At 35.2% G+C, this 17,576-nt stretch overlaps 1 protein-coding gene across 2 annotated transcripts in view; it reads left to right on the forward strand.

The window, feature by feature from the left end:
• The window catches only part of PCDH15 (protocadherin related 15), a 775,879-nt gene that overhangs the window by 641,027 nt on the left and 117,276 nt on the right, over positions 1-17,576 (forward strand). For both annotated transcript variants that reach the window (XM_036026943.1, XM_036026942.1), the window contains exons 25-26: positions 3,035-3,144; positions 5,179-5,319. In XM_036026943.1, the coding sequence (XP_035882836.1) occupies positions 3,035-3,144; positions 5,179-5,319 (251 nt within the window). The remainder of the gene's footprint in view (positions 1-3,034; positions 3,145-5,178; positions 5,320-17,576) is intronic.

Here is a 17,576-nt window from a genome sequence, read left to right on the forward strand (position 1 = left end):
TTTCCAGTATTAACTATTTTCATCCATGTTGTACAAAAATACACATAAATACTTTTTAAAGTTTGAAGTAAAACATGGCATTTTTTTCTAATGTTAAAGCTTATGGTACGTTAGCTTCAGACTTTATATTTCTATATTTTATAAGGATCAATAAACTAATTGTGGAAAGTACAAAATTTAGCTTTTATGCAGTAACAAGAAAAACAGGTGAACAATTTAAGTAATGTTTAATTCTACAAGAAGTAATTTAGCTTATAAAAATTATTTCGGAATGTGACTACCATGTTTTCTTACATCAAATTTAAGTTGTATGTAATTCAGTCTATCATGTTAACAATTCATTGCTCTTAATATTTAAGCCATGTACATTAACTATCTATTGCAGCATAGCAATATTAAAACAAATAAGTTAAAACCATGCACATAACATCTTAAAGTTTCTGTATCTCAGGAACTGGTTACCTATGTTCTCTGTTTCATAGTGTCACATAATCAAAGTGTTGGCCAGGGCTTGGGTCTCGTCTGTGGCTTGACCAGGGAGGGGTACACTTCCAGGGTCCTGTGGTTGTTGGTAGAATTCAGTTACCTGTGGGATGTTGTTGGACTGAGGGCCTCAGTTCCTCACTGACAGTTGGTCAAACATCACCTTCAGTATCTTGTCATGGAGACAATTCCATATGTTCAATTACTTCGTAAATCTGGCAGAGGAAATGGAGTCTACTAGCAAGAATGAAGTTACAAGTAAAAATATTACATACTCACTGAGGTGACATCACATTTACTCTGATGATTTCTATAGGAAGAAAGAAGTCAAACTCTGCCCCTCCTGAAAGAGGAGAGAAATACTCAAGGGTAGGAATGCCAAAACAGAGAGATTATTGGAGACTTTTTAAAAAAACTAGTGTGTTTCCATACTATATGATTTTAACCCTTTTCATGTTTTTATTTCATAATCACCAATATCAACCACTAAGCAAAGTGACAAATGCAAATTGTCTTAATGTCTCTTTATAATCTAAAATATCATATAACAATATATTCATAATCAAAGGAGTCCATCAAAAGCAACCTATTGTCACTCTTGTAAATGCCTTGCTTTTTTGTGGTAGACTACTATCACAGACTACTATCTACTATCAATAGACTACTATTTTTGGTTCAATTACCAAAGTCAATCTTATTTTATGAACACCATAAAAGTGACTAAATAAGTTGCTTATAGAACATAACTGTGCTTCTCAGATATCTTGCTTAAGAAGTGTCCACCTAGGCAAATGTATCTTTTTTCTAATCTAAACATGTTTTTCTTAAATTAGTTGAGACTCTTTGATTGGAAGTGATAGAAACATTACGTAAAAGAAAATTAAAGAAAATTTATTTTTTCCATAACTGAAATTAGTTTACTTGGCTTTTAGTATAGAAGCATTAAGAATATTAGTCTAAGTGTAGGGATTGTCTTCAAACACCAACTTATTTCATTTGTGTTGGTATCATGATCAACAAGAACTTCCTTATAGAGAGTAAACATTAAAATTCTAGTCATAAATAAATAAATAAATAAATCTTTGTCTGGGCACAACTTTCATTGACTCTGAGAGACATTTACCACACATAAACAATGAGCAAACAGGACAAATGTTCTCATTGGCCAGAGAGAGCTAAGGGGTTTATCTATGTATGTATCCTACTATTGGTCAGTCCCATCCAAGCCATTTAGACTGAGAATGGTGGAGGTGTGGTTATCCAAAAGAAACCTTACATGCTGTTAACAAGAGAAGAGAGAAAAGATGCAGGGGAATAAAATAAAGAAGGAAATATGTATTGATTATGCAATGAATATATGTACAACCATTAGGTCCTGGAGCATTTATAAAATATATCACTTTTAGGTATATATAGGTACAGAGTTAAACAAGTATATGGACTACAATGCCAAAGAGCATAGCAATTTGGACAAGATATTCCTGAAGAGTTATATGTAATTAGTTGTTCAGACTATATTTGTATATCAGTATTTGTTATAAAAGACTTCAATGAAAGCACAACATAGTAGCACTATGTAATCTGGGTTAGAAAAACTGTGAAAATGGGGATAAAAATGAGGGGTAATATTAAAAGTGTAAGTAATGAAAGAAAGACCATATGAAGGAAGTAGCAGTAGGATTTATCTTACCAGTTTGAGAAAAGATACTAAAGTTTATTAAAAATCAGAAGAGCTAGACATATTGATTCTACTACAAAACCATTTGGAGATATTGTTAAAAATATGTATTCAATAATTTTCTAAATCTGTTAGAGCTGGATCATATAAATATCTGTGAATTACAAAAGTGAAGGTATTTATATTAATTTATGAAAACAAAGTTATGATAGCCTAATTAGAGTGACAAATATTATATAATGAATTTGAGATTTTGAGAGTTATAGGAGGACTAGATAATTGTTGAAAATATAGTTCTGCAATTAAATAAATATCATAGTACCAGGAAGATAGTGCAGCTAACTGAGGTTGAGCAAAATAAGTGAATTCAAAAGAAAGGTAAATTTTGTGATACCCTCAATTCAAATACTTTCTGTACAGTTAGAGCTGTAAAATCCAGCAGGAACAAGGACTAGATAGAGACAGCTGGATGCCATTTGCTTAAATATGATAACATCAACAACACAATACCGACATATTATTTTAACAGTTAAGGGATCAAATTATATCTATCTATTGATTTCATTCCAAAAGGTGTTTTAGAGACAAGTGAAAAGAATTTTGTATGATATTTGGCAGATACTAAAGTAATAGTATGTCCCATCTTAAAAAAAATAAAATAATAGCAGCATGATAATTTTAAAAGAGCATTTTCATGATTTTAACCAATTATTTTTAGGGCTGGAGTCAATGCAGTGCTTTCCAATTAATTTCAGAAAATAATATTATTTAAATAAACACACACACACACAAACCAACACATATTATTATTAAATTCAAAACTCCATCCTGGCAAAATGGGTACTAAAAATTTTATTCTCTCTGAACCTGCAGGCCTCCTCCAGTAAGTGAACTTGCACCCAGAGGAACTATGGTTGGTGTAATTTCTGCTGCAGCCGTCAATCAGAGTATCGTGTACTCCATTGTTGCAGGAAATGAAGAGGGTGAGTAGATGTTTAGTCTGTATTTTCAACAAAAAGCGATCAGCTTAGATTTGTAATTAATTTCAGATTGAATTATTATTTACTCTATATTAAAAAAAACAATTCAATTAAAAAATCCAGTTATATTAACAAAAAATCCCCCCCCCACCTCAGGAAATACTAATTCTGGAAGCCTTTTTCTCTTTCACATTTGAGGATATTTTAATGAGATTTCTTCACAATTAATGTGTGATGCCCTGGCTGTTGTGGCTTAGTGGATTGAGTGCTGGCCTGGGAACCAAAGGGTCACTGATTTGATTCCCAGTCAGGACACTTGCCTGGGTTGCAGGCCAATCCCCAGTAGGGGGAGAATGTGAGGCAACCACATACTGATGTTTCTCTCCCTCTCTTTCTCCCTGCTTTCCCTTCTCTCTAAAAATAAAAATAAATAAAATCGTTCAAAAAAGTAAAACTTTAAAAAAACTAATGTGTGATACTTTCAGCTTTCAGTTATAATTATTACTTTACCCCTGTGCCATCATTAACCCATACTCCATATCATACATTGGCTAATCCTGAATGAATTTTAGAATCACAAATTATTGTGAATGGCCAAAGAGGCACGTCTGTGATAAAAGTCATACATATTGTATGATCGAATACTCAAACACTTGGGTTAGACATACAATTAACAATTTTAAGTAAATAATTTAAGTATTGTCTACCCATAGTATTTCACTAAGAATTAGAATGGTTTGTGAGCCTCTAGGAATAAGTCCATAGCTCAGTATTTATCACCCATTTTTTGTTTCACCAATTCCATAAGTTAATTGTTCTCTGTTTTTCCTTTTGATGAACCAGATGGCCTGGTAGTCAAAATAGTTAATATATGTAATAAATAAATGAATAATAAATATGTGATAAATGAATTAATGTTAATGCTGTTGAGCAGTTTTCATGGAAAGTACACAGGCCTTTTTCAAGTATTTCAACAAACAAGAAATCGCTGGCCCTAAAGCAAGTATTCAACATCATACTTACTGTTTTCTTCTCTGTTTCCCTGCCTCCTCCATAAATCTTGTTACTAAACTTCTTTTTTCCTTGAACTTCAGCATCTTACTGAAGCTGTGATTTCTTATTCTGTTCTGCTATGTGTTTCTGTACTTCAGTCAATACTTCTCTTTGAAGACAGAAAAGGGGCTCCACTTACTACCCTCTTCCCCCACAATGACTATTTTTACTATTTATTTATTTAACATATATTTATTACTTTTTGACAAGCATTTATTAATCATCAATAAGAAGAGATAGACAATGAAAATTAATCAGCTGATAAATATGTAGTATTTAGATAGTAACAAATGCTATTCAGAAAACAAAAGAGAAAAATATGAGTACAAGAGGTAGAATATTTTACAGTTTAGCAAAGTGCCCTGCTCTTAACTCACATGTTAAATGAGCAAATTCATTTAACAAAGGAAATCAGAGCAAAGTATTTTAAGTCATTTAGAATAATAAACCATGTTTTCAAAATGACCAACATATTAAATTATCTGTTTTTTCCTTAGGTGTTCTTAGCAGAACACTAAATCTACAGGATAATAAGATGCATTCAATCATAAAAAGTGTAATAATTTAATAAGATTATAAAATACTTGGTTAAACAAAATTCAGTGGGTTTCTTTAAAACAGAATTTCTGAAAGTTTTTAGTATGGTAGAAGACCATCTGAATCTAGTGTGAGGGGTATAGTATACAATGCTCCCCAATGTAATTGATCACAGAAACAATTATTCCTAGGAGAATCTCAAAACAAAAACAAAAACAAAAAAAAACCCTAGAATTTAAAGGCATACAATTAGGGGAACACTGATGTTGATAATTACTGGAACAAAGTTTCCACAGAGATAAAACAGTTTCCAAAAGCCAGCTTCTTATCCCTTTTATGTATTACTACCACTATAAATGTGTTTTTGAAATCACAGTGGCTTTTAAAGAAAACGATTTTTCCTTGTAGTATGAAGTAAATGACCCAGAAATTGTGTTTTGATTCTAGACAAGTTTGGAATTAATAACGTCACAGGTGTTATCTACGTAAACGCCCCTCTGGACTACGAAACAAGGACAAGCTACGTACTGCGAGTCCAAGCTGATTCCCTGGAAGTGGTCCTCGCCAACCTCCGAGTCCCTTCAAAAAGTAAGTTATGTTATTTAAAATAAATTTATGGTGTTTCTGCTCATTTAAATTCTTTTTAATTTTTAAATTACAGTTGACATACAATGTTATATTAGTTTCAGGCATACATCCCCATGATTAGACATTTCTCTAACTTATGAAGTGATCACCTCAATAACTCAAGTACCCCTCCGAAGCATATATAGTTGACTGTATTCCCTGTGCTATACTTTACATCCCCGTGACTATTCTGTAACTACCAATTTGTACTTCTCAGTCCCTTCACCTTTTTCACCCATCCCCCCAATCTCTCTTCTATCTGGCAACTGTCAAAATGTTCTCTGTATCTATGAGTCTGTTTCTGTTCTACTTGTCTATTTTGTTTTTGAGACTCCACATATAAGTGACATCATCTGGCATCTATCCTTCTCTGACTTAGTTCACTCAGCACAATACCCCAAGGTCCATTTATGTTGTAGCAGTTGGCAAAATTTCCTTCTTTTCATGGCTGAATCATATTCCATCATATATGTGTACCACTCAATTATCTATTCATTTATTTATGGAGACTTAGGTTGCTTCTATATCTTGGCTATTGCCAATAATGCTGCAATAAACATATGGGTGAATATGTCTTTTCGATTTAATGTTTTGATTTTCTGTGAATAAATACTCAGAAGTAGTGTTGCTGTATGGTCTTTCTTTGTCTCTTGTTACAACCTTTGTTTTAAAGTCTATTTTGTCTGGTGTAAGTATTGCTACCTTAATTTTTATGTTGTGTGATTTTGTTTCCATTTTCATGAATATCTTTTTTTCATCCCTTTACTTTCAGTGTGTGAGTGTTTTTCAATCTGAAGCTCGTCTGTTGCAGACAGCATATATGATGATCCTGTTTTGTTATCCTTTCAGTCACTATATGTCTTTTGATTGGAGTATTTAACCCATTCTCATTTAAAGTAGTTGTTGATAAATATGTATTTATTGACATTTTTTACTCATATTTTAAATTTTTGTTTCTTTTTTTTCTTCATGAAGACCTTTTAATATTTCATGCTACACTGGTTTGTTGGTGATGAACTCTTCTAGCTTTTTCTTTTCTGGGAAACTCTTTATCTGTCCTTTGATTTTAAATGACAGCTTTGCTAGGTAGATTCATCTTGGTTGTAGGTCCTTGCATTTCAACACACAATTTTGTGCCAATCTCTTCTGGCCTACAGAGTTCCTGTTGAGAAATCAGTTGACAGTTTTATGGGAACTCCCTTGTAGGTAACTAACTGCTTTTCTCTTGATGCAAATATTGGTGTGCTTGAAGTTGTCCCAGAGGCTCCTTATCTGTCCTCATTTTTGGATTATTATATTTCTTTTTGTTGTTCTGATTGGGAGTTTTCCACCTCTTTACATTCGAAATAGATGATTTGGTTCTCTGCTTTATTTACTCTACTCTTGATTCCCTGTAATTTATTCTACATTTTGTTTAGTGTATCCTTCATTTCTGACTGGATCTCTTTTATGGTTTCCACATCCTTCTTTATGCTGTTAATGTTATCACTGAGTTCCTTGAACATGCTTATAACCATTGTTTTTAACTCTGTATCTAGTAGTTTACTCGCCTCCGTTTTACTTAGTTCTTTTTCTGGAACTTTCTCCTATTCTTTTTATTATGAACATGTTTCTTTGTCTCCTCATTTTGGCTACTTCCTTGTATTTGTTTCTATGTATTAGTCAGAGCTGCTACACCTTCGGTATTTGGTAGAGTGGCCTTATGTAGTAGGTGTCCTGTACGGCTCATGGGTGCAACCTTTGTGGTCACCTGACCTGAGTGCTTTGGTTCATCTTCTGTGTGGGCTGTGTGCACTATGCTGTTGTAGTTGAGTTTTGATTGTTGTTTGCATATCAGTGGGAGTGATTGACTCCCAGGTCAACCTAGTATGAAGACCAGCTGTAACTACAGCATAGGAGCTGCTGTGCAGACACTGACTCCATGGAACAGGACTTGCTTCAGTGGAGATTTGGTGCCCACCAAATCCACCCCTTTATTGTGTCCCTTGTGCAAGTGGTTGCATTGTAGTCTAGACTGGTCTGAAGCTGTCCACCAGATAGATGCACTGGCTCTGGAGCTTTCCTGGAGGAACAAGGTCAGCCTGCCAGGGGCCTCCCAGCATGAGCTACAGAGTAGTCTGCAGATGGCTATTGTTTATGCTGGGCTAGGAGGTGCTTAGGGTAGGCCAACCTGTAAATCAAGACTGGCTCCAACTAGTGCTGTGCCTGAGGCCACTTTATCAAGTGGTATGTGGTACACAGAGGCCAGATGCTACTTGTTAGAGAGATTTTCAGAAATCTGAAGCATGAGGCAGGAGAGGCCAGTTGCATGAAAAAGCCACTAGAAATGGTTTGGGTTGGTCTGAAAATTCAGTGGGGTGGGATCTCAGGGAATCACCAGGGCAGGCCAAACAGTGTTAGCCTGGTTGATGGAAACAGATATGGCCCCCACCTTCCTGCCAGGCTCTGCTGAAGGAGGGCTCAGCACTTCTGTCTGGAAGAAAGCTGTCCCTCTAGCCCTTGCTCTGATAGCAGACAATTCAGTTCCTCTCTGTATATCCACGGTGCCTTTTAAGCAGCTGCCCCAGTGCTGGAGCTCTGAGAAAGGGAGTTCAATTAAACAGAAGCATGCTCCCGTGACTCCACAGCCCTCCATCTCACCCTGTCATAGTCCCCGCTGTTTTTCACAGCCAGAAGTTATGCAAACTTCTCTTCCCAGCACTAGAACCCTCGGCTGGGGGTTCTGATATGGGTCAAGGATCTCTCACTGCTCAGACGGGACCCCCACTGTGGAGATATCCCTCTTGATTTTTAACCACCACACACACATGTGTGAACACCTCTTTCCACATCCCCGCTCCTGCTACCAGTCTTGGTGTGGCTTCTTCTTTATATCCTTTGTGACAGGACTTCTTTTCAGTTAGATTTCAGGTGATCTGAATGGTGGTTGTTCTGTAATTTAGTTGTAATTCTGTGTTTTGGGGAGGTTCTGAGTTACATATTTACTTATGCCACCATCGTGACTGAACTTTGCTTATTTTTAATGAAATCCATGCCTAAAAGTTCTCAGTGAAGAATGCACAAAGATCATTAATTCTCGGAGGTATTTGCCTATTTACTTTAATTTCAAATACATGACAATTATGGAGTGATTTCATATGCTTGAACTGCTAAGACAATAAGACACTATTTTCAACTTCTGTGTATAATGTTGCAAAAAACCATCATTATCTGTTAGATAATAAACATTATTCTCATGCCACTGTGAGGTTCTGGCTGACCGTCTGGAATGCGGTATACTGTTAATGATCGCATTACCACTAGACATTCCCTGAGTTGTCCGGCTTCTGGTACTTACATTTTCTTAGGGTTGAAGAAAACACATCTTAATATTAATGACTAAAATTTGTCATAATTTATATGTTGCATTAGTAGAAAATAATTTTATCTAATTTCTAAGAGATAAGAATTATTAGCTTCATTTTATAAAGACAGGCTAAAGAAAGACTAAGTGATTTTCTAAAAATAATATTTGTCAGTAAATGAAAAGTTGAAGAGTTAGGCTCACATCTTTTGACTCCAAAATCTGTCTTCAGCCTTTCAGTGTCATATACTTTACCCACACAGAGAAGCAAGTAAAACCCATTTGTGAAGGGGGCCACCACAGATCTGAGAGATGTTACCAATAATGGATAAATGCTATTCTTGTCCATTCACTGAAGTAACAACTCCTTTGCACTTTAGCAACCCATCATTTCTTTTACAGTCACATCAACTTTTTTTAAAATCTAGAAGACCCAGGAGAACCAAATTTAATTTATCCATTAGTGGAATGGAGTCTCAGAAGAGGGAAACAGGACCTGAAATATCAACCTGGTGCTCTGGGGCTGGTCCTAGACATCCTAGCACTCCATCAGCGTTTTGTTAAGTAAGGGAAGGAGGGAAGAAGAGGAGAGCATGTGAACCACAGCAGAGCTACACACACTTACAAAATGAATGTCAGAGAGTGAGAGCCCAGGTGTTAGAAGAGAAAGAGAGCAAGATGAGAATAAAAGTCAAAATATGTACTACAGAATTTCCTTTCTCAGTTCAGCAATTGATGATCACAAAAAAAGAAAGCACTCCTTTCATTTGCTTCAAACCTCACTTACTGATCTTGTGTCAAGGGCTGTACAGGTAAAACCAAATCATCTAAAACACTGGATTATACACAGGATGTCTGTGGAATTAAAGGGATTAAGTTATCTAATGAATATGCATCACTTACAGAATTAAATTGTGTAAAAATAGCAAACCAGCTCTTAGAGTTTTCAAAGTCTTTAAACTGCAGGTAATTATATTTTTACAAAATGTTGTGATGTACTTCAAACTGTAAATCTAACTGACAAACCTGGAGTAGAAATGTTAGGGCAGGTCTAAATTACATAGTGTAACCTATGTTATTCTAAATAAAAATAAATGTGTGAGTACATTGAAAATTGTATTTGTCAACTTTTTTTTTTAAACAAATGAGCAATTAAAGCCTGGCTGGCATAGCTCAGTGGATTGAGCGTGGGCTGTGAACCAACGTGTCGCAGGTTCGATTCCCAGTCAGGGCATATGACTGGGTTGCATGCCATGACCCCCAGCAACCACACATTGATGTTTCTGTTTCTCTCTCTCTCTCTCTCTCTTTCTCCCTCCCTTCCCTCTCTAAAAATAAATAAAATAAAAATCTTAGGGAAAAAATGAGCAATTAGAAGTAGAAAGAAAATTTTGATAACTAGGTTGTAGAACTTGGCATTCTTCAAGCAATAGCTCTGATTTCCAGGAGTTATATTTAGTTCTCATATGTGAGTACAATACAACTAGCTCTCATTACTGTAGTTTGAATAGAAATTTAAGTAAGGCTAATAATAGTTTACCTAATGCGCACACATGTGCTTGTATGTGCCTAGTAGCCATGTAGAGGTAAGACCGAGTAGCAAGTTCATGAATTTATCTTCTTAGAAATGCATGAAGCCTAAAAGCTAAATCTTAGTTTGTTTAATGCCTGATTCTTGAATATTGTTATTAACATTCCATGACTACATTCACCTCCTGAGCGTGAAGTACAAACTCATGTATTTCTAACACATTTCATTTATTAATTACTTTTAATGCATTCCTACCCATTTCCTATGCAAATAAGATCATTATGTAAATTAAGGTTAATTAATTAGTTGTTTAAAAGTTCATCCCTTCTTCAGAATTAGCTGCCCTGTGGTCTTTAGCTTTACCACATATCAAATGAATAGCGATAAACAGAATAAATTGAATTCATTAAAGAAATATTTTATTTTGATTTCTTTATCAAAAAATTGCTAATGAAGTTATTTTCAAGGTAAGTTTTACAACTATCCTATAAGTAGATTTAATATTTAAATACAAATTAATAATTAAATAGAAAAATTTTAGAACTCATTTCCAAAATTTGTATTTAAAACACTTTAATCTTTTAGTATAGAGCACTTCAAACATAAATAAAATTAAAGAGACTATTATAATGAACCTCACTGTATCAACTATCAATTGCTCTCTCACTCTATTACTTTGAAACAGGGCAGAAACATAATAATTCATCTGTAAATATTCCAATATGTACCTCTGAAAGATAAGTACAGCATTAAAACTTTTCACAATGTCATTATTACTCTCCCCAATTAACAAAAATCCCCAGTATCAACAAATATTCAGTTAATATTCATATTAAAATGTTATTCCTGTCAGAATCTAAATAAGATCCATACATTGCAATTGGTTGAATGTCTTGTGAGTCCCTTTTAATGTATAGGCTTCACCACTGTCACTCATTTTTATTCACCATAATATTATAAATAATATTTATTTGTTAAAAAACCAGGTATCTGAAGTCTGAGTTTTGATGACTGTTTTCATTGGATCACTTCATATTTTTCTCTGTCTCCTTTATCTCCTAAAAATTGGTAGTTAGATCTGGAGTCCTGGTTAGAAGCAGGGTTTTGTGATTTTTTTTGTATTTTTTTTTGTTTGTTTTAGAAATAAACTATAGGTAACACAGTGACATGACATGTTAGCCTCCCCTTATCCTCAGGAGATACATTTGAAGCCCCAGCGGTTTCTTAAACCTCTGGACAGCACTAACCCCTACATGTACTATGATTTTTTTCTACACATACATACCTATGAAAAAGTTTAATTTGTATATTAGACACAGTAAAAATTAACAACAATAACTAGTAATAAAATAGAACAATTGTATCAATACACTAAGAAAAGTTACATGAATGTGGTCACTCATTTCAGGGGGTCCCTTGTGCCAGGAGGCATATAGACTCAGTGCTTCCTGGCATAAGATATCACTGTCATTCAGAACACACTCTCTGTTCATGTCTCCCACCCACAAACTTAGTGCCTCTCCATCTTAACCAAGCACTCATCACACACGGTGGCCCTAACTTGCAGGTTGAGATGCAACAGCAAAACTAGCAGGAGTTTGTTTTTCCTTCTGCACAGTTTCATGGATAGAAGGTTTGTTTTTATCTCATGTGTTGTAGCAAGCCCAGCTTATGACTTCTTTTTCTTTCCTTAAGTTGAAACTTTTACCTTCTCACTTGAAAGAAGCACTTTACAGCTTCTCTTGGGTATATCCTATTGCCAGCATCAGCACCCTTGGGGCCATCAGTGTCTGGGGGCCATTATAAAGTAAAACAAGGGTGACTCGGACACAAGCCCTGCAGTACCGCAACAATGGATCTGATAACCAGATGGCTAAGCGATGATGTGCACAGTGTATATGGTGTGGGAACACTGGACAAAGGGATGATTCAGGTCGTGGGTGGGATGGAATGAGACCTAGGGATTTCACCGTACTACTCGGACATGCAATTAAAATAGTTACAAATTGTTTATTGAATTGTTTCTGGAGTTTTGTACATAACATTTCAAACTATAGTTGGGCATGGGTTACTGAAATCTCAGAAAGTGAACCCACAGGTAAGAGGTAACTCCTGTGTTCACTATTTCTTAACTAGGCACACCAAGTCCCTTTGGCTGGCCTCTTCTTTTGTGATAGTAACATCCTCTCTTAGTCATTTCCTCTCTATTAATTTGTTCCTTTCATCTCATCTACATTTATTAGCCAAAATATTTCTATACAGAGAAAATCCTCCATATCTAATATCTGGGTACCCCAAGGCTCTGCTTCTGCAGTAAAGGCAGGAAAAAAGAAAGTATGTTTCTTTCCATTTATTCACTGGATTTCACAATAATAAGTTGCTTGACTTTCACTGTCCAAATGTGATTACTGAGTTAAATATATTGGTTTCATAGACCATCTGGTTGCTGTTGAAAATCACAGTTCTGCTGTTGTAGTTTTGGAAGAGAAAGAGACAATATGTAACAAAGAGGTCAGCTATACTCCAATAGAGCAAAAATGGCTATGACCGTGCTTTTATAAAATTTTACCCCTGAAACAGGCTGTTGGCTGGACTGACCAAGGGGCTGTGGTTTGTAGACCTTGTTCTAATGCTTACATAATATAATACACTTAGCCTCCATTTTAGGGGACTGCTGTTTGTATATCTCTTACCATGCGCAGTGCTTTGGCTTTATCTCTTCCATTCCTCACATATCTAATTTAATGTCATATTATTTTTTCCTTATTAATACTAATAGTCATACAGTTATCTGCAGCTTGTTCTCAGTAGACTCTGCAGAGAAGGCTGGTAGGATCACCATTCCCTATGTCCATATGCATTACTCGAAGTTTATCTGAGGTGAGGCCCTTAGAATTGAACATAAGTTTGGCCACATATAAAAGTCTTGACTCATGCATTTTTTTCCTTGCCTTAAATATTTTACTCCATACTTTTTCTTCCATGAAGCATTACTGTCAAAAGGTGAAATAACACACTGGTTTTTATTCAAATTGGCATTGGTCTTAATTTGAATATCAAAAGAATTTACTCTTTCTCTGTTAAGTCCAATAGTTTTATTTAATATATCTCCGTTGGCTCTTCTGAGGAATTTCTGCATTTTATAGTATATCTATTCAAGTCTTATTTCAGGAAAGCTTTCTTAAATTTTAGATTTCATTACTTTCTCTGTTTTATTAATTTGTTTTTTCATCATAGGAGACTCCTATAAGTGATCAACCTTCTTTTATATCACTTTCAGCCTAATCTTTTTAATATCTTTATTCATTTCATTTGAACTATTTTTTTTATTTATGAGTTTTTCTAATTCTGATGGGTGTTTTTCTTTCATAGCTTCTCTTGCTTCATGAATTATTTAGCTTGTTTCAAAATACTAAAGGTACAGTTTTAATATTTTTTTAAATGCCTTCTTTTTTTAGAGTCATTATTTTGCTTGTTACTCACTTTTTACTTAGTGGCTTTGACCATGGTCCTTGACTATCTTGCATGATTAAATAAAATTAGTTTTGCCATACTCTTAAAAACCTAAGATGGAGTAGGGTAGTTTTCTAATTTATAGCTCTAGAGTTCCTGCTTTACTTATTTTCATAAAGTGTTAAAAAGTATCATTTTACTTTTAGAACTCTGCTTGCTGCTTTTTTTTGTATTTCAACTTGAATTGGAGAAGTTTCTTTTTCTTTGCCCCCGTTGTGTCTGTCCTGGTCATTTTCTATTGCACTCTCAGTGTTTACTCCTTAACGTGGAGTTTAGTCCTACTACTGCTTTTGTATTAGCTTCGTAACTTTTCCATTGAGTGCATGTGACCAACTTTGACGTTTACAAGCTCTCATGACCAGCAGAAACCCTTATTCTTCCCTGAACTTCCTTACAAGCAGTTGTCATCACATTTGCTGATATTACAGAGATTTTGTTTCTGTGATTTGGATGTTAACATACAACGCTGTATATATATATTATCCATTGTTTTTTTATTTGATGCTACCATATTAAGTAAATTTGATAGTGAGGAGAATGTCTAGAAAACTTCCATAAAAACCTCTTTATCCCACTAAAGGTCAATGAATGTTGATAAAACACAAATGACTCCTGGGTCTGAAGAAAAAAGACCTCATTACTCACAACATAAGTATCATCAGGAGTATCAGCATAGCAGTGAGCATAGTGGCACAACTCTCTAAACTTTCAGGCAAAACATAGGGCCGGGTACAACCTGCACATGCCTGGAGTGCAGCACGGAAGACCTCAGGGCGTAGAGACTCTGCTACTTTCATAGGAAGGAATAAAGAGGAATATGGTACATTGCTGGACTACATGAGGCAGTCCTGCAAACATTATCTCACTTTTCACAACTGCCAGCTGTGTGAACAGACCTGTGTCCCAGGTAAAACACGGTCGGGGCACCGCAACGTCGGCAGAGTTCTTTGGAAGTGCAAACCACCCAGGGTACGCCGCCTCCCACAGTGTCTGGCTGTCTCAGTCTGTTTGTAATGAGCGGGGAGTTTACGAGATGCAAACATACTGTCACTTAAATCAAATTCCTCAAATCCTTAAATACATATTTGAATCCAAGGATATTTGAAATATTTGTTTATCCAGTGAAATTACTTCATAGTCGATGAATTTGGGAGTTTTGTCATCTCTGATTTTCACTTTGTGTTAGCTGTTCCTAAGCTAAGATTAAGTTTTTAGTCAAATGCTTTATATTTCTTTTACATAGGTTTCCTAGAGACATGTTTTCCCTTTCTTAACTACTGGTTTTTATCTCTTAACTGATTTAATCGCTTTTGGAAGTAGTGGGTACTAAATATAGTGAATTATGAATAAAATAATTAAAATTAACAGAAAACATTTTTAAAGAGCAAAATTTTCCCAAGAATTGATAAATAAACATAGAGAGAAAGGTGAACCAGTTTTGGTCCACTAGCTCTTGACAGCAGCACTAAAATAAAAGCAATAGGGATAAAATGTTTACCAATACGTCACACACATGATATATCTTTTATCTTATTGTTTTCCATTCAACATACTCTATCTAGGCTTAGCACATTGTCAACTACTGGTTCAGGACCTACAGAGAAGGCTGGGGGTAGTACACACTGGAGTGTGGTACAGAAGAGTGACAAAGCGATTAGAGGAGACTTTGCAGATGGGTTGACCTTTGATCTGTATTCATAAGAATGAATAGAAAAGTTTTGAAAGGACAGTTTCAAACACAGGAAGCAGATATTAGAAATGATGAAAAATAAGTATTAAATTAGAAGTTTAAACCAAAGTACCATGATACAATAGACCTAAAATTACAAAGAAATAGAGATTATCAAAGATATTGAAAATAAGCATACACTGTACAACAAACCATTCCAAAAACTCTTACTCTCAAACAGAATAAAGAAAAAGGTCAAGTATATAGATTTATAAATGATTTTGTGTGAAATAGTCCTGTGGGAAAAAAGTCATAAGGTTTTATTTGCATTCTGTTTCACAACATGCTCATTCCCAGAAAAAGAGTGTTGTGGGAATATATATTCTTCTATCTCCAATGTAGTGTTGGCAACTAGAGTAAGACCACTGTGTTCCTGTGTTTGAGGGGGCACAGTGGGTTAATGTTTGAGACCTGCCCCAAGGGTAAACTATAGAACTGAAAAGCCCTTATGATGGCTAAAACACAGGGGGGAATTACAGCTACATTAAGATAAGCCTGTACTCACAGAATTACTCAGGCCAAGAGCTTGTGAATGTAAGCCAAGGTCCAGATTTGAGACACATGAGAATGCTAGGGTTTGTGGATCCTGTTTAGCAGGGTCATCTGGAGCAGTGATGAGAATGCAAAAAGCAAAAGCTGGAGATGGACTGCTGAATTTCTACTGATGTGACAATAGAATCAATTGAAATGCACTGCCAAAATCAAGTTATTGCAGAAGAGCACGCCTATGCTGAAAGTGACAATTTGCTTATTGACAACGTCTGTTTTAAACCTTCGTCTGACCCAATGAGTGTTCAATCATTTCACACTGGTACGACTTAAGCTGCAAATTTCCTGACTGCCTTGTCAATCTTTCTGCTTCCTCAATCACCAACACCAGATGATAGCAGCCAGAAGGTTGAAAAGAACACAGCTGCCAGTAAATAGGCTAGGCAGTATTTAATAGACAAAAAAGAATTCTTTTACAACCTCTTTTCTAAAGGCAGGAGAGTTTCTAGGAATACATCTTAACTGGGAAAGGAGAAAAGGTTTCATCATGAAATGAAATTTCAAGTATTAATTAATACATTAAACTAGAAATAGTTTATTGTTAAAACTTATTATGATCATAGTACTTTCTATTAACTAGAATCATTTTTTGAGAAGTCATAGGATTTCTTGAGCTGTCACTCAACAGCAGAGGAAGATTACCTCAAATCAGCGGTATAGAAAGCATAACAGAAAAGAAAAAATACTTTTATAATTATATTTTGTAGGTCCATATTAAGCATACCATTTCATTGTGGCTGGAAGGCAGATTGTAGTCAAAATATCTGTAATGAATTTTAGCTACATGAGGATAAGTTGTGTGTATTTGTCTGTATTTATCGATATATCTCAATAGTCTAAAACATATAACACATCAATACATGCAATGAAGATTTAGTCCAATGAATGAGTGAGCCTGGAAAGTTAAGGCCAGATCAGGAGGGGATTTGAATACTGGGCTAAGAGTATGCAGATATGCAGGACATATACCACCAATAATCCCTGTACCACGGCAGACCTGTCTCCTCTTCATCGCGGTAATTTAGGTAGTCATTACAACAGATGGAGCCATAAACTGTTTTAATCATGGAAATATACTTAAGAGTGGCCTCCCACTGTTTGATGTTATAGAGACTCTGAAAAGCTTTGGAGGATTTCTCTCCCTCCAATACAACTAGAAAGTGTTGATTTCTCGGTCCTCCTCCACCACAAACTCTCTGGTCCTCCAGATTCTGCATTTTCCAGTTTTTCTTTTTGTCCTGCTCTTCCCACTCTGCCAGGGAGTCATATTTTCTTTTGTGGCTCCCCTACTGACTGATTTTATTTTATTTTATTTATTTTATTTATTTTATAATTTAATTGTTGTTCAAGTACAGTTTTCTATTTTTTACTATTATTTTTGATAAAATAATTATCTTCACTTTATGAATGAAAGGAAAATGTGAATGCATTAATGTTTCTAATATATTATTTCAAAATTATGCATCCTCTTTTTTTCCTGTCTATGATCTCTGTCTTCCCAGACCAACTGTCTCTCCATGGTTTAGAAGAGAATATTATTAATCCCAAAGAAG

Source organism: Phyllostomus discolor, chromosome 5 (genome assembly GCF_004126475.2).
Source record: "Phyllostomus discolor isolate MPI-MPIP mPhyDis1 chromosome 5, mPhyDis1.pri.v3, whole genome shotgun sequence".
Classification (NCBI taxonomy): Eukaryota; Metazoa; Chordata; class Mammalia; order Chiroptera; family Phyllostomidae; genus Phyllostomus; species Phyllostomus discolor.